The sequence below is a fragment of the Chionomys nivalis genome, chromosome 25 (genome assembly GCF_950005125.1).
Source record: "Chionomys nivalis chromosome 25, mChiNiv1.1, whole genome shotgun sequence".
Classification (NCBI taxonomy): domain Eukaryota; kingdom Metazoa; phylum Chordata; class Mammalia; order Rodentia; family Cricetidae; genus Chionomys; species Chionomys nivalis.
Window position 1 is genome coordinate 41,975,683 of NC_080110.1, and position 16,609 is coordinate 41,992,291.

A 16,609-nucleotide genomic window follows, 5' to 3' on the forward strand; every position below is an offset into this window, starting at 1 on the left:
AATCAGCAGCCTGTGTTGAAGGCTGTCTACAGCCTTCTGTGTGCAAATGCTGAGCCCACCTGCCTGACCCCCAAGCTGGCTACTCTAAAATCAGAAACTGGGTCTGTTTACTTATGTAGTGGTTAAAAACTAGCTCCATTTCGAACTGAGTGTCAAACTAAGTTATGTGAAAACAGAAAAACATTGGAGTCAGCAAGACTTTATTCTCACCCTAAGGATTATTAACCACAGGATGTCTGGACTACAACCCTAAGTCATGGCCCTCAGCATTTGAGTCTCAATAGCAATCTAAAGGGAAAACTGATCCCAGAGCCACCTGGATCATTTCTCACAATTGTTCCATACTGTATAATTGTTATTTTAAAATATTAGGCAGATGCTCATTCTGCTTCTGTAATCTCACTTATCCTTGTGTGCTCTAAAAAACAAGAACAGGATAATTTCTCACATAGCAAAAATACCCCAGGAGTTGAGACAATTGAGGTTTGTGCCTTTAAAAACTCCATCAAGCCTTCCCCTTTTGTAGCAGCTCTCAGATAGTCAAAGAAGACTCTTGTGGCAATGTTACTATAAATAAACTTGTATTGTTTTTCAATCTTTTAACTTAAAGGAAGTTTTGTCTGCTGGTCTCACTGAGGGTCACACATGGATGATGGGTGCAAGAGCCAACTCTCAGAGGGTGACAGAGCAAGACTGCCATAGGTGATACCTGGAGAACCAGTGGACTGCAGAGAGACCCTAGAGGGCATGATTCTGCTGTGGCAAGGGATGGTGCGCCCTGGGGCCTTGCTTTTTCTGCAGGAGTCTGAAGAGTAACAACCTGTTTACTTCTCAGGAAGGCCAGTCCCTGTGGGTCTGGAAGGGGAAAACCTTTTCAAAAAGAATACAATGAAACATTTAGTTAGAAGTCTCCCAAAGCCTGCTTAACAAACATCCTAGAAAACTGCTGAGAGGGTTTAAGAGTAATTGGATCCAAAACATCATAATTAAATTTACCTTAATTTTACCAGTTGTAGTCAAAAGAAAAAATAAAACAGAGAAAATATAGTGGAGAGCTCTGTCCCTGTGGAGGGAAAGAAAAGAGAGGGACCACAGAAGGTAGAATGGTCTGGTTTCCTTTTTCAGGTACTTGAGGCCCTCCTGTCTTCTCCATCCCCTGCCCCCACCCCCTAGACCCCTCCCACCACACCTGCTCAGATAAACTTGCTGGTCTCCTCCCACAGACTCTCCAGAGTGGATCTACCCACACTGGAGCAGAAGTTAGGCGTTGGGGATGTAACATCCTCATGCCTTGTGCATGAGGATGCCACTGCCATCTCCAGCCATGGGAGTCCTGGCTTGCTTGCTAGTGCTATGCATAGTGGTTGGGACCAGAGCTGCCTCCCAACCTCCTACCACAGAGCAGAGACTTGTGAGGAAACTGCCAGGTATGGACTGACTCGGTGTGCCTGGCTGCAGGGTGGGATACACGTAGGGTGATGATGGTGGCCATCAGAAGCTTTGGGAATGGCAGATAGCCCCTGAGTGAGTAGGGGATGTCAGGTTGAGTAGCACCATGGGGAGCAGTGAGTTCGGTTCTTCTCTCAAATCTACAGATTGCTGTGTGTCAGTGTATGAGGTATCTGGAGTCTCAGGATCACTACCAAGTGTAAGGCACCCCATAGAATGGATCACTGTGACAGGGAGCCTCAGGCTCCTCAGCCTAAGCAGTCAGAGTGCCACTTGCTGGGTTTCCATGATTCCCATTGTTGACAAAAACTACCTGTTGTTGGTTTCCAAGGTCACCAGGACAGTTCTTGCTCATCTTAAGCCAAAATGAAGGCTGGAGTTTGGGGGTAGGCAGAGGACTCCAGCCAAAGCTCAGCTTTTGTCACCCAGTGTCTCACATGATATGGTGACAGCTTCAGGTCTTCCACTCCCCTCTTTGCCTGTAGGTGTCTTGAGGGTGGTCTTTCAGAGGCATACCTCTGTAGACCACACTCTGGGAGGTGTGTGGATCCAGGTCCCAGGATCGCAGCTCAGCTGTACAGACTGGCTGGCCAGCAAAGTCTGATGGGACACTGCATTCCATCAAACAAAGCCAGAGTCTGAGGCTTTACCTCCCCGAGGTAAATATGTGTATGGGCTCTTCCTAACCTCTGCCCCCTGCCCACTGTGCCTGGGCATGGTGTGGCAATGCAGGCCACTGGCCTGATGGTGCCACACAGTACATGGTGAGCTGTTTCCCCACTGGAGCAGATGTCCCAACAGTCGCTCCTTTGAACCTTGGCTTTTGTACCCTGGTGGCACAGCTCGGGCCTCCTCCTCCTCCACCCAGTTGATGGCAGCTCAGCTCAGCCTCCCAGGAAGGGGCAAGTGGGGGCAAGTACCTCAAGTACCTTTCTAACTCAGCAGCTGGGGCTCCTGGAACTTTTTCCTTTTTCCTTTTTTTTCTGAGACAGGGTTTTTCTCTAGCTGTGGAGCCTATCTTGAAGCTAGCTCTTTTAGATCAAGTTTGGCTTGAACTCACAAAAATTTACGAGCCTCTTCCTCCCAAGTTCTGGGATTAAAGGCATGAGCCACCACTGCCTGGCCTGGAACTTTTTTTTTGGTGAATGGAAGTGGACTGGAAGGTTGAGTGTGCGTGCCATTCAGCTGGTATGACAGCATTTGTCAGGAAATCAGCACTCTCTTTGAGCCTCGGCTTGCATATTAGTGCTTCCCCAGGAGCCAAATGGCCAGTCACAGGGGACCATATCAATTTTAGAAGATATTGTTCCCTGTGTCTGGTGTCAGTGATCTCAGGTCCCGAGGAAAGCACAGACCCTCTCTGTGCTCCAGGCAATGAAGGTGGATTGGTGGAAATGCACCCAGCCCTGCCCCACCCAGGGAGTTTACAAGCCAATAAACTTCATCCTATTCCTTAACTAGATGGGCCTGGCAATGAAAATACAAAGACATGGCTGACTCTCTTTGGGAACATAAATCACCAAGCAGGAGCTGGCTGGACCTAAGGGTTCTAGAGCAGGGCTAGGCCCCAACCACACTGGCCACTCCTGGTAGGCAGAGCAATCTGGGTTCTGGGTTCTCAGTAGGGGTAGAAAGTAGCCTGCAGTGGTTTCAAGTTTCCTAATTAATTTTCCATTAATACAGTTCCTCATGTTATGGTAACCTCTAACCATCAAATTGTTTTTATTGCTACTTCTTAACTGTAATTTTGCTAGTGTTATGAATTGTAATCTAAAATATCTGTGTTTTCGAAGGTCTCAAGGCTGATGGGGGTGTGAGGGCTCCATTAGACCATGATCTGATACTACCTCCTCAGCATATACCATATACTGTGTTGTCTCAAGCCACATCCCACACTGTGTTTCCCTTATTACCTGTGTAACTCACAACACAAGCTCCTATAGGCCCTGTGACACTGGAATGGGATCACAGGGTTGGATTTGCTGTTGCCTGAGGCCTCCAAAGTCCAGGTATCTGGGCTGTGCTTGCTCCTAGTGGACAGGATGGGTGGATAGATCAAATATCAGCTCAGCTGATTCAGGGCCATTTCCCTTCCCCTCATACATCCAGGCATTTGCCTCTCCATCCTGTGGAATGCTGTGTCTTTCCCGTCACTCTCCTGATGAGAGGACTTGTGTGAATAGCTTGACTTTTTGTCTTGCTCAGACTAAATTACAACTGTTGCTTTTGGGTCATGGTTGCCCTGAGGCCACTGACTAGACAGTTCTTGGTCTTCTTTGGTGCCTCACGAAGCTTCTAGCGTTGGATTGCCTCCATAGGACCTGGCAGCAGGAGAACTGGAGGTCAGGATAGAAGATCCCTTACTGTGAGGCCCACTCAGGGACAAACAAAATCTGCCTGGCTCCATGGGACACAAGCTTCATGGATACTTTTGAGGACAGTCTCTCCGGCTGTTGGAATCTTGGTGGGATGACTCTGGAATGGGCAGAACTGGTACTGCTTTAGTTTGAATGGACATTTGAGCATTGAATGCATCTGCAGAATGGCAAGTGACATGTTAACCAGTCCATCTGAATCTAAGGAAGAAGGTCTGACCAGCAGGACTACCTGCCCCTGTCTTGGACCCCGAGCCCATCTGTGCCTGTGATGGTCATTGTTAGGTCCTAGCAGGGAAATCTGGGTGTGATAACCAGCTGGTGGTGTGTCCCTAGGTGTGAGGCCTTTGGGTCTCCTCATGAGCTGGGCAGCATCTGGGTAGGGGAGAGGTGTATGGCTCCCTGTGTCTAACCTCCCTAGAACTCCAGTTTCTTACCTCTCAGGAGGGGTGACTGTCTCCACTTGACTGTGATTCTAGCTTCCAGTTGGCTCACATGGCCCCTCTGACATCCCCTAGCCAAAGCATGGTCCTCATTTGTGAAATGGGGACCCCAGGTATAGGAGTTTAAAGCTTCAGACATTCCAGGCAGGTGCTGTACCATAGAGCTGCCCCCACCCTTCTTGACATTTTCAGATCTTTCAGCTACTAGGAGTGCTGCTGTGTGTCAGGGCACACAGATGTGAGTCCATTTCACCTTGATTAGAGGTCAGAGAGTTTGAGCTTGTTTTGCTTTTTCAAAGTTGTTGACAACAAGTGACTACAAAACAAGAGGTCCTGACCTAGAGTGGTTAATTGGTATTTTAAGTACAGAGGTGTATCAACTTCATCTTGAACAAAGATCAGAGGTACTCTATTTGTTTTATCATGTTGATGAAGTCTGTTGCCTCCCCCTTTACCTCTTTGGAGTGGGGTATGAAAAATATATGGAAAATAAAGGGGTGGTTCAATATTCACTAAATTTCCCTCCTGATGCTGTTCTGTGTTTTATCTTTTATTTCTCTCTCATCTCTGTTTCTCTTTGCTTAATAATTCTAATCATCACGCTCCTTCCCTGGAATGTGTGAAACCAATCTAGTCTGGTCCTAAGCAGCTGTGTCTCTTCCATATCATCCTTGGAAGACAGCTTCCTCCTCCAGGACAGAGACAGAAACCTTAACACACACCACTGACAGAGTTGAGTACTCACACCCCTGGGCTCTTACTGAAATAGTCTGCCCACTCCTGGTTTGACCATTGTCTGGCAGAACCTCAAGGCCCAGGAGCATGGCCCTCACTTGCCTGCCACAGCTTTGCTAGTTTGCAAAGCAAAGTATGGGCTTTCAGCATGCTACTTTGAAGAATCTGTTTCACAGCTTTCCACTTCATCCACAGAGGCCCCAGGCCCTGAGCCTAGCCAGCAAGAGCAAGTGGTCTTTGGCTGTGGGGACACCATGGAGCTGTTCTGCTCTGTGCCTGGAGGTGCCGGCACAGGTTGCACTGTCTGGTCTAAGGATGGCACAGAGCTGGTATCTTCCCACCGCATCCTGGTGGGGCCCCAGAGGTTACAAGTGCTGAACGTTTCCCATGACGATGCCGGGGTCTACATGTGCCAGCAGCAGCTCACTCAGGATGTCCTGTGCCATTTCACTGTGCATGTGACAGGTAAGTTCTTGGTGGCTGGGGCTGACAACTGTGTTGAGCAGCTGCATTGCTAGGGAGGTCAGGGCAGTCCTAGGCAGCATGGCTCCAGTATCCCTGGCTCAAGAGTGTTGCTGGCTTAGTTCCCCACATCACAGGGGGTGCCCCCAATTCTGTGCTATTTGAATGAATGGCCTTGCAAAGGCAGGGAGCAGGGTCCCTAAAGATGGAGAGCAGTGTACTCTGAAAATAGGGAGCAACAGGTCTGCGGATGTAGGAGTGTCACAGGACCACTGCTTGCTTATAACTATTGCAGAGGCTCCATCCTCAGCTGATGATGAAGATGGCGTGAACGTGGCTGAAGACACAGGTAAGATCAGAGCCTAGGCATACTGAGCTGGTCAGGATCAGGCTGCTCCCTTCCTGTAGTCTTATTGTTAAGGGGCACTGCTACAGGTAGACAGTGCCCCAGGGGCAGTGAGGAGGCAGGGCTGCTCAGCAGGGATTTTGGTAAGTTCTGGTGGGAACGAATATGAGTAAACCAGGCAAGGAGTTCAGGTTGCCACTGACGAGTACATAGATCTAGGGATTCATGTTGTCTGGGTTTCTTTCCTGCCTGGTTCCCACAGTCGTTAAGTCCCAAAGAAACCAAACAGAGGTCTACATTAGTTATAAACTGATTGGCCCATTAGCTCAGGCTTTTTATTAACTCATAACTTATATTAGCCCATTATTCTTATCTGTGTTAGCCATATGGCTCAGTACCTTTTACAGAGAGGCATTCACATCTTGCTTCTTCTGTGGCAGGGCCAGGATGGCGGAAAGAGCTTTCCTCTTTCCAGAATTCTGTTCTCATTAACCCACCTCTACTTCCTGTCCAGTTGTCCTGCTGATACTTCCTGCCTGGCTACTGGCCTATCAGCATTTTATTAAAATACCCTTAGAAACCATTGTCCCACAGCAGATTCACAGGACTAGTGGCTGTTGCTGCAGACCAGCAGGAGGGGAGCAGTGCCATGCTGAGGCATACATTGTAAAGGGGGCATCACAGATTTGGTGTGAATATATGAGGGCACATGGCAGTGCCCATGGTATGGCCTAGAACCATGGAGGGAGAGAGAGAGGAAGAGAGAGAGAGAGAGAGAGAGAGAGAGAGAGAGAGAGAGATACCATCCGTAGTACTACGTGTACTATTATATTGCACCTGTATTGTGGAGCCTGCACTAAAGGACCATCCACGAGCCAGGCAAGGGCCTGGAGGTTTAAACACACAAAGACACACAGATAGAGACATGGGTCATCTTTGAAACAAGAGTGCCCCTTTATTGTGTACCAGAGCCACTTATATATGGATCATTAACTGATAGCCATGCCCCAGGCAAACCCACCAGAAACTACTCTCCTGCCATCAGGAACTCCTGAGGGTCTCATGCTCAGAGCAGCTACAAACATAGAAAAAACAAGTTGTTTTGCTCAGACAGAGCAGCTGCAAGCATAACAAGTTGTTTAAAGGAAATTCAGGGTCTGGGCAGAGAGAGAGAAAGAGTACATCATGGGTCCAGACATCGTACGCAGAGTGGTTATGACTCTGAGACTAGGCTGTGTTAACTGAGTCCTCAGACCACCTAGAACCTTCTGGGTAGAGTGGACAAGGGGATGAGAGGAATCAGAGAGACAAACTTAATGGGAAAACAGGGTAATGAGTCTTATGAGTGTGTGCGGGTGAAAAGAGCAGGTATAGGGACTTGTTTGAGGTTTCACAACCCTCATAGAAATGGACTTAGATTCTAGGACTGAAGCCAAAAAAAGGTAGTAGTCCTGAGAAGTGGGTCAGTTTCTTATTCTCCCTTTCAACTTTGGCTATCAGATTGTTCAAAGCAGAATTTCTAACCCAGTTGGTCTCTAGCTTCTGCCCCAACAATTACCAATGTGTTTGTAATTTCCCGTTTTCTTCTGTCATCCTGGACTTCCCAGGTTGTATTTAGTGTTTTTGCACCATAAACACTTAGGGAAGGTGCCTGAAGGGTCACCTTCTTGACCTTACTGGGCATTAGGCACCATTAAGTCGCTGTAGTCTCCCATTGTGGCACTCTTCTCTCAAGCCTACTGGCCAAATTTGGAGCCTGGAGGGGCAATTCAGAGCCTGGAGGGACACCTCACCAGTGTCTACACACTTTTCTCCTACTTCATATGGCAGTTCCTCCTCCCAGAGTTGCATAGGGCTCTCTGATTGAGTCACTGTGGAAGACCCTGTCCCTGCCTCTGTTCTCTGTTTTGGAAATTTGTTGCCTCCCTCAGCTTCCTCATGAGTCCAAACAATATGGCATCCTGTTGCTGGTTGCTTTTGCTCTACTCTTTGGGAGCCCACCGCCCAGCTCCAAATAAACACATGGACACTTATTAGTTATGATTGTATGACCTTGACTTGGCTTATTTCTAGCCAACTTTTCTTAAATTATCCCATCTACACTTTGCTTCTGGGGTTTTATCTTTCTCTATTCTATATACCTTTCTTTACTTCTTACTCTGTGGCTGACTGTGTAGCTGGGTGACTGGGCCTTTGCATCCTCCTCTTTCTTTTCTGGTTCCTTCTTAAACTTTCTCCTTCTCTTTGTCCTCTCTGCCTGCGAGCCCTGCCTATTTCCCTCTCTTGCCCTACTATTGGTCATTTAGCTCTTTATTAGACCAGACAGAGTAACACAGCTTCACCAAGTTAAGCAAATACAACATAAAAGAGTGAAACACATCTTTGCATCATGAAACAATTGTTCCACAACATATAAAAATGTAACTCATCTTCAATTGATATTCCACAACAGCATCCTCCACCCAGCCAAGAGGAAGGAGGGAACTCAGTGGAGGGGAAACATGACCTGAAGGGTACCTGCCTTCACTGGGCACTATACAGGCTGACTCAGGTTTGGTGTACTGGTGGAATGACCTGGCCTAGTTGCCTCCCAGGATCTACATCCTACTGGGTTCTACTTCCTGGGTCCCTACACCTGTGAGTCTGCCTCAGATGGAGAGAAGAGAATAGCCCAAGACTGAGAGTGGGGTAGCTGTGGATGCAGTGTTCAGACAAAGCAAAGGAGTCTCAATACAGATGAGGGATGAGGCTTGAGGGGGTGCTGGTAGGGCAGCTTCGCAAGGGTGTACTGATCATGCTGTTATGAGCACTTCTGCTATCAGGGGCCCCTTACTGGACTCGGCCAGACCGTATGGATATGAAACTGCTGGCTGTGCCAGCCACCAGCACTGTACGCTTCCACTGTGCAGCTGCTGGCAATCCCACCCCCTCCATCTCCTGGCTGAAGAATGGCAAGGAATTCCGAGGGGAGCATCGCATGGGGGGCATCAAGGTAAGTCTGGGAAAGGGGCACAGATAGGTAGGGCCTGGATACAGAGGGTATAGCCCATATCATTTGTTGTAGATCAGCCTCGACAAAAATACCTCTTGCCAGGGTAGGGGCATGAGATTTTAGAAGTAGAAGTAAAGTGAAAAGTAATAAAACTGAAACCATAGAAAAGTACCAGGAGGGCATTCCAGTGAATACTGAAATTTTCCCTGTTTAGTTTTCCTTATATGTTTATATCCAAATACAATAGGAGAAGGCAGCAACAAAAGACTTTTTTTAACTTGATACAAATTACAGGTAAAACAGTTAATTACTTTAACACTTTGAGGTGTCAAGTCATTAGCATTTTGTTGTTTAAGTAGCAAAGCCACTCTAGACCAAGTATCCTGAAAACAATCACTTCCTAGGTAACCTTACATTACAAAAGAAAGAGCAGAAGTATGTTTGCATAGCCTAACTATCTGTCAGGATGAAAACAGGCTCACATTTTTGGGCATCCACAGTCACTCACCTACTAACTTTACCTGCAGCTTAGGCACCAGCACTGGAGCCTGGTCATGGAGAGTGTGGTGCCTTCTGATAGTGGCTACTATACCTGCGTGGTTCAGAACAAGTTTGGGAGCATCCAGCAGACTTACACACTGGATGTACTGGGTAAGAGCCAGGCTGGGTGACTACAGCAGGTCAGCCTCGGGCCATTGGACCCACTGCACCTGACCTGTCTGTGTCTTACAGAGCGCTTCCCACATCGGCCCATTTTGCAGGCTGGGCTGCCAGAAAACCAGACAGCCACCCTAGGAAGTGATGTAGAGTTCCACTGCAAGGTGTACAGTGATGCCCAACCACACATCCAGTGGCTGAAGCATGTTGAGGTGAATGGCAGCAAGACAGGCCCGGATGGCAAGCCCTATGTCACCGTACTCAAGGTGGGCTCTGTTGTTGGCAGCTGGTTGGGTGGATGGGTTAGCTGGAAGTGCCTTGCCCTGGTCCTTAAGTCCCTCTTTGGCTGAGGAATACCTTGGGACTGGGACCCACATGTTGGAGTTTCTGGGAAGGGGCACCTGAGTCTCAGAACTTATCACCTGTTCTGAGCTGCAGGCAGGCTCTGTGTTACTTGTGCCCTCCCGTAGGACTTGTTTCCCTGTTGGCTCTGAGGCTTGGGTCTACAGAAGGCTTCTCTGGGGTGATAGTTTTGGTGGCTCAGGACAGGAGGATGTCTGCTGTACTAGTGCCCTCTGACATCAGAGGACTGGCTGTCCACTCTCCCGCTGCCTGCACTGTAGCACTAGCTCCACCCTGCCTTGACGAGCTCTTCCTGCCTCCCTCTGCCTGGAGCTTTGCTTCATAGCCTCAGGTGGGGGCCACGTGAGAGAGAGAGTTTGGGCTTTGCAACACAGGAAAGAGAGACTTGGAGGTCTGATGGGAGAGAGGAACAGGTGTTGGCAGGACTTGGTATCCTGGCTGTTGAGAGAGACCACTAGGGCCATGTCCAGTGTACCTCCCACTGTGGGTGTGTGGTTTTGTGAGCACAGGCTGATGTGAAATGACCCTTGGGATGAAGATTTGAAGAGTATGGGTTCCCTTTCTCTCTCTCTCTCTCTCTCTCTCTCTCTCTCTCTCTCTCTCTCTCTCTCTCTCTGTGTGTGTGTGTGTGTATGTGTGGTTTTTCTCTCTTTCTCTGTGTCTGTGTTTCTCTGTGTGTGTGTGCTCTTTCTCTCTGTGTGCCTGTGTCTGTGTTTCTCTCTCTCTGTGTGTGTTTCTCTCTGTGTGTGTATATATATGTGTGTGTCTGTGTGTATGTGTGTGTGTATGTGTGTGTGTGTGTGTGTGTGTGTGTGTGTAGGTAGAGTGGACATGAAGGAGGCCAGTCTTTGAAACCACACCCACCACTGACATTATGTGCCTCGCTTCAGGCAGCTTTCCAGTGCTTCCTCCCCCAACCCATTCTTTGGCATCTCCCTTGCCCTGTCTTGTCCTCATTTTCTTCTAGAGATATCCTGGATCAGTGACAATCTGAAGGCAGATGCACACCTTTATCTTTCAGTGTGTCAGAATGGGATGGGGCAAGAACATTTGTTGAGCCATCAATTTCATAAGCATGGCTGAGAAGGCATTTTGGTGGTATATTCACAGTGCTCAAGTAGGTGATAACTGACTCACCTCTGACTCATCTTCTGCTTCTGATGCCTTGATAATACTGGTAGCTCCCAGCCAGCACTGACTTCCTACCTCCTTCAAAGCCCCTCAGGTCTGTGTTGTTTTCTTGCTTAGAAGTTTTCAGAACCTTCCAGGGGCTGGGCCCTGTGCTGCTTCAGAACATCGACTTTCCACCATTCTCAGGCTGACACTGATTTCCTCTGGTTTTCTCTCCATACATCTGTCTGCCCATCTTTTTTTATTTTCTTTTATTTTTTTTTTATTTTTTTTCTTTTTTTTTATTTTTTTTTCTTGCCGATTTTTTTTATTAATTAATTAATTTAATTATTAAAGATTTCTGCCTCTTCCCCGCCACCACCTCCCATTCCCTCCCCCTCCCCCAATCAAGTCTTCCTTCCTCCTCAGCCCAAAGAGCAAGCAGGTTTCTCTGCCCTGTGGGAGGTCCAAGGGCCACCCACCTCCATCCAGGTCTATTAAGGTGAGCATCCAAACTACCTGGGCTCCCACAAAGCCATTACATGCAATAGGATCAAGAACCCATTGCCATTGTTCTTCAGTTCTCAGTAGTCCTCATTGTCCATTATGTTCAGCGAGACCGGTTTTGTCCCATGCTTTTTCAGTCCCCAGCCAGCTGGCCTTGGTGAGTTCCCGATAGATCATCCCCATTGCCTCAGTGTGTGGGTGCACCCCTCGCCGTCCTGAGTTCCTTGCTCGTGCTCACTCTCCTTCTGCTCCTCCTTTGGATCGTGAGACTTCAGTCCAGTGCTCCAATGTTGGTCTCTGTCTCTGTCTTCTTTCATCGCCTGATGAAGGTTAATATTCAGGGGGATGCTTATATGTTTTTCTTTGGGTTCACCTTCTTATTTAGCTTCTCTAGAGTCACGAATTATAGTCTCAATGTCCTTTATTTATGGCTAGAAACCAAATATGAGTGAGTACATCCCATGTTCCTCTTTTTGGGTCTGGCTTACCTCACTCAGGATAGTGTTTTCAATTTCCGTCCATTTGTATGCAAAATTCAAGAAGTCATTGTTTTTTACTGCTGAGTAGTACTCTAATATGTATATATTCCATACTTTCTTCATCCATTCTTCCATTGAAGGACATCTAGGTTGTTTCCAGGTTCCCATCTTTTTTTCTGTACTAACTCTGCATGTTGCTTCTTTGTGGCACCATGCTGCCCAAGTGCCCGATGCTTACCTTGGGACAGGGAACTATCCACCAATAGAGGGACTGGTTTCAGGCTCTGTGCCTTGGTTCAGGATGCAGAGGGCATCCATTGCAGTGGTAGAGCTGTAGTTGTCAAGGTGGTAGCAGAGGTGGCATTTTCCTTGAAGCCTGTCTGATCATCTCTGTGTGAATGGTGCTGTGGTACCCAAAGGGATGTGCTGGTGCTTGCCTATTGATTTCTGTTCTCTCTTTGTAGACATCAGGCATTAACACAAGCAACAAGGAGCTAGAAGTTCTGTCTTTGCGCAATATCACCTTTGAGGACTCAGGGGAGTACACCTGTCTGGCAGGCAATTATTTCGGATTTTCCCATCACTCTGCATGGCTGGAGGTACTGCCAGGTATGTGCTGTTTCTGCTCCTGCTGCTGGTGCTCCATCTGTCCTCTTATGGTGCTGGCTCTGAACATAACAAAGCTGCCAGGGACAGGGACAGCAGGGGTGCACTTATGATTTATTGCAGTCCATCCTGTGGTAATCACCCTGGCCTTGTGCTTGGTATGGAGTGTCACCCTGCCTTGTCTTGATCTTGCAAAGGCTTCCCCCACAATCTTCTAGCTGGATTTCCACAGTCTAGCCTTGAGGCTCTGGGATCTCCTGGGAGCCTTGGTGGTGGTGTGGATGCTTCTGGCTCTGTCAGGCTTCCCTCCTGAGTCTGGTCCCTGCTGACCCATAGATGTTTGGGGATACCAATGTGAGTTGGGGACGTAGGTCACCAAATTCTGAGTAGCCCAGTAGCTTTGCTTCCCAACAGGTACCTAGAGCTCAGGGCAATGGCAAGTCCCACAAGGCTGGATGAGGCCCCAACTTTTATGTCTTTGCAGCTGAGAGAGAGCTGGCAGAGAGCAGTGCAGCTGGCAGGTTATCTGCAGGCACCATCAGCTTCTGGGTGGGCTTCTCCATCTTAGTCTTGACTGCAGCTGTGACACTCTGCTGCCTGCGTAGAGTCTCAAGAAAGAACCTGGGGGCTCCCAGTGTTGACAATAGCTTCTGCTTCACACCTGAGCAACAGGTAACTGAAAGTAGATACCAAGTTTTGATCTCTCTGTTGTACCTTGAACGTCCTAAAGTCCCAGCAGTACCTGAGGCCTGCTTAGTACTCATTTCTCTGCAGTCAGATGAGCTGACCCTTCCCTATTCCTATCCTCCACATGGATCCCACGTTGCTCAAAACAACTTTGAGTCTTCAGTAACCACTGCTTGAGCATCCCTCTTCTTGACCCTACATACTGCCTCACATGGACTTGACCTTGCTACTCCTGGGAGTTATACCACCTCAACCCTTTCCCAATGCCCAGCATCCATTGTCTAGCACCAACCTACCCCCATTGATCCAAGCAGGTGACCTCCATGAACTCTGATATACCCTTGGTCCACATCGTCCACCCAGTTTCAAGAGAACATACTGCAATGGCCAGTATTTCTGAGCTTGAGCTGCCAGCCGACCCAAAGTGGGAAATATCTAGAACTCGGTTAGTGCTGGTGGGGTTTTATATATACTTGGAGGAGGTTCTGTGGCTGGGGGCTAGATGGCGACCAGGCAGAGGTCTGTTGGAGGTGGGGTCCAGGGTGAGACTTGGGTTTCTCTGTCTTCATGAGCAAGAACCCATTGTCAGCTATGGATGCAGTGGCACAGGGCCATGAGGGCTGGGAGTCCTGGGCACATACTCACTGCCTCTGCTTCTTCGGACAGGCTGACACTTGGTAATTCTCTAGGAGAAGGCTGCTTTGGCCAGGTTTTTATGGCAGAGGCTGTTGGCTTTAACATGGACAACACTGTCAAGCCTGTCACTGTGGCTGTGAAAATGCTGAAAGGTGAGGAGGGAGAGAAGTAGCGCAGGGCAGTGGGGGCTGCAGGGCCACCACCTGACATTCCCGCTTTCAACACAGATGGTGCCAATGACCAGGACTTGTTGGACCTGGTGTCTGAGATGGAGATGATGAAAGCTATTGGCAAGCACAAGAACATTATCAACCTGCTGGGGGCCTGCACACAGGGTGGTAAGTACAGCAGGTGGGTGGACAGTTAGATCAGGACCCGAGTCACACACAACATCTCTGAGTGTCTGTGCTTCCAGGGCCATTGTATGTGCTGATGGAGTATGCTGCCAGGGGCAACCTCCGGGAGTTCCTGCGGGCACAAAGGCCCCTAAGCATGGAATACTATGGTGCCTCCAGGCTGCCAGAAAAACAGCTTACCCGCAAAGATCTGGTGTCCTGTGCCTATCAGGTGGCTCGAGGTATGGAGTACCTGGCTTCTCAGAAGGTGAGCAGAGCTGGGGCACAGGTGAGGTAGGGTCTTTCTGAGTGGAAGAGTGGATGTCAAGCTTGCTTAGGCTAGGGAGCTGTCAGTTTAGCACAGGTTCCTTTCATGCCTCCTCAGTGTATTCACAGAGACTTGGCTGCTAGAAACGTGTTGGTGACTGAGGACAATGTGATGAAGATTGCAGATTTTGGCTTGGCCCGTGATGTGCACAATTTGGAATGCTACAAGAAGACCACAGATGTGAGCCCCATTCCAGGGTGGTTTGGGTGCAGTGCTCCACCAGGGGACACCTGACAGCCAACAACTCTCCCTCTGCCTAGGGCCGGCTACCTGTGAAGTGGATGGCACCAGAGTCCCTGTTTGATGGAGTCTACACCCACCAGAGTGATGTGTATGTGTCCTAACATAGGATGGGGATAGCAAGACTCAAGTCACACCTATCACAGCCTTTAAGGTTCTGGCCCTCTCAGGCATATTCTTTCTCCTCATTTGAGACAACAGCATAGCCCTGCCATGCCTCTCATCCACACACCCCTCCTTGCCCATTGGTAACCTGTCCTGTTGTTAAACTGTTACAGTAATTGAGCAGGAGTAACAGGCCTCTGCCCTCACTCCCATACAGGTGGTCCTTTGGAGTCCTGCTCTGGGAGATCTTTACACTGGGGGGCTCACCATATCCTGGCATCCCAGTGGAAGAGCTTTTCAAGCTATTGAAAGATGGCTACCGCATGCACAAGCCTGCCAAATGCACACATGACCTGTGAGCAAAGCATTCCTTACTCCTCTAACTAATCCCTGGGAGTGGCTGGTTTCCTACCAGGGCTCCTGGTAGCCTTGGGTGAGGTAGGGATGGACAACAGGTCAAGAAACCACAGCCATATTTGCCACAGGTATGGGATCATGCGGGAATGTTGGCATGCAGTGCCTTCACAGAGGCCCACCTTCAAGCTTCTGGTAGAGGGTTTAGATGGCATCCTCACTGTGACATCAACCCACGTAAGTACCACTCAATCCTGCCCTCTTTGCCTTCTCTTATTCCTGTGTGGGCTGCTCCTCCAAGTTCCAGTAATGGGGTTGGTATTCAAGGGCCAGCCTGAACATAGATGGCCATGGAATCAAGGGGATGCATACTAACATAGTCCTATGACCTTTTCTACCAACAGGTATACCTGGACCTATCAATGCCTTTTGAGCAGAGCTTGCCAGGTGATGACGATACCAGGAGCCCCAGTTCCTTAGAGATAACTGTTCACCCACAACCTGCTACCCCCAACCCAACCCAGGAATTGGAGGCCTCAGACATGAGGGGCCAAGAATCCCATAGACCAAGCCCCGGTTAATGTTTATGTATATAAAATGTATGGAGTCTTTACAAGTTGTATTTGCTGTAGGGTTAACACTTCTTATATGACACTTCCTCGTTTTATAGTATTGACTATTATGTTTCAAACCTAGTAAGAAAAAGCAGTGAACTTATTCTTGTTATTTTTTGTACTGTTACTGAGCCCTTGACTTTGGTGGCTGTCTCTTGCTTGTAAACTAGCAGTGCCAGGACAGTCTCAGGGTAACTTTTCTTGGAGCCCAGCATGTGGTTTGTCAGCCCACATTGGCAGAAGTAGTTTTGTTAATGCAAACAACTTACCTTCCAAAAAATAGAGCTAACCAGTTCTTATTTGCACCTGTGCCGCTTACCTTCCATTCTGGCATCTGTACAGCTACATCCTCACTCTCTGTGAGGAATGGTTATGAGATTTGTCTCTGTGGGGGTGGAGATAATAACTGGTGAGGAATCTTAGCTGTTGACTGGTCCCTAGTGCAAAGTGCTGGACTCAGGCCCCAGGACGACTAATTGTCTTACCTTTTCCTTCCCAATGTGAGGGCAGCTGGGCTTGGACATGCTTGTCTGTGACCCAAACTTCCTCTCAGAACCTCAGGGTTACCAGTTTAGAGGTTCCAAAGAGAGGATTCAAGAGAATTAGTGTCCATAGGAGGGCACCATGGGGGTGTGAAGGACGTACTCTGGGACTGCCTTGCCAGAGGAGGGAACCTATGGGGACACAGGATGCTCAGATGTATGTAGTAACTTCTGTGGGAAGGAAGGTAGGCAAAATCCCTGGTTTAAACAGTATACACTGACAGGGAATGCCTTTTATCCCAAC

The 16,609-nt window shown here is 48.5% G+C and overlaps 1 protein-coding gene across 1 annotated transcript; it reads left to right on the forward strand.

Moving 5' to 3' along the window:
- Positions 1 to 1,324: 1,324 nt before the first annotated feature.
- LOC130866478 (fibroblast growth factor receptor 3-like) lies at positions 1,325 to 15,755 on the forward strand. Its single transcript, XM_057757946.1, is given in 18 exon segments — positions 1,325 to 1,427; positions 5,198 to 5,467; positions 5,760 to 5,813; positions 8,633 to 8,802; positions 9,330 to 9,453; positions 9,535 to 9,725; positions 12,383 to 12,527; positions 13,009 to 13,196; positions 13,523 to 13,656; positions 13,878 to 13,999; positions 14,075 to 14,185; positions 14,263 to 14,450; positions 14,568 to 14,690; positions 14,771 to 14,841; positions 15,073 to 15,210; positions 15,341 to 15,446; positions 15,614 to 15,693; positions 15,695 to 15,755. Coding segments are annotated over 18 exon segments (2,379 nt in total).
- Positions 15,756 to 16,609: the final 854 nt, after the last annotated feature.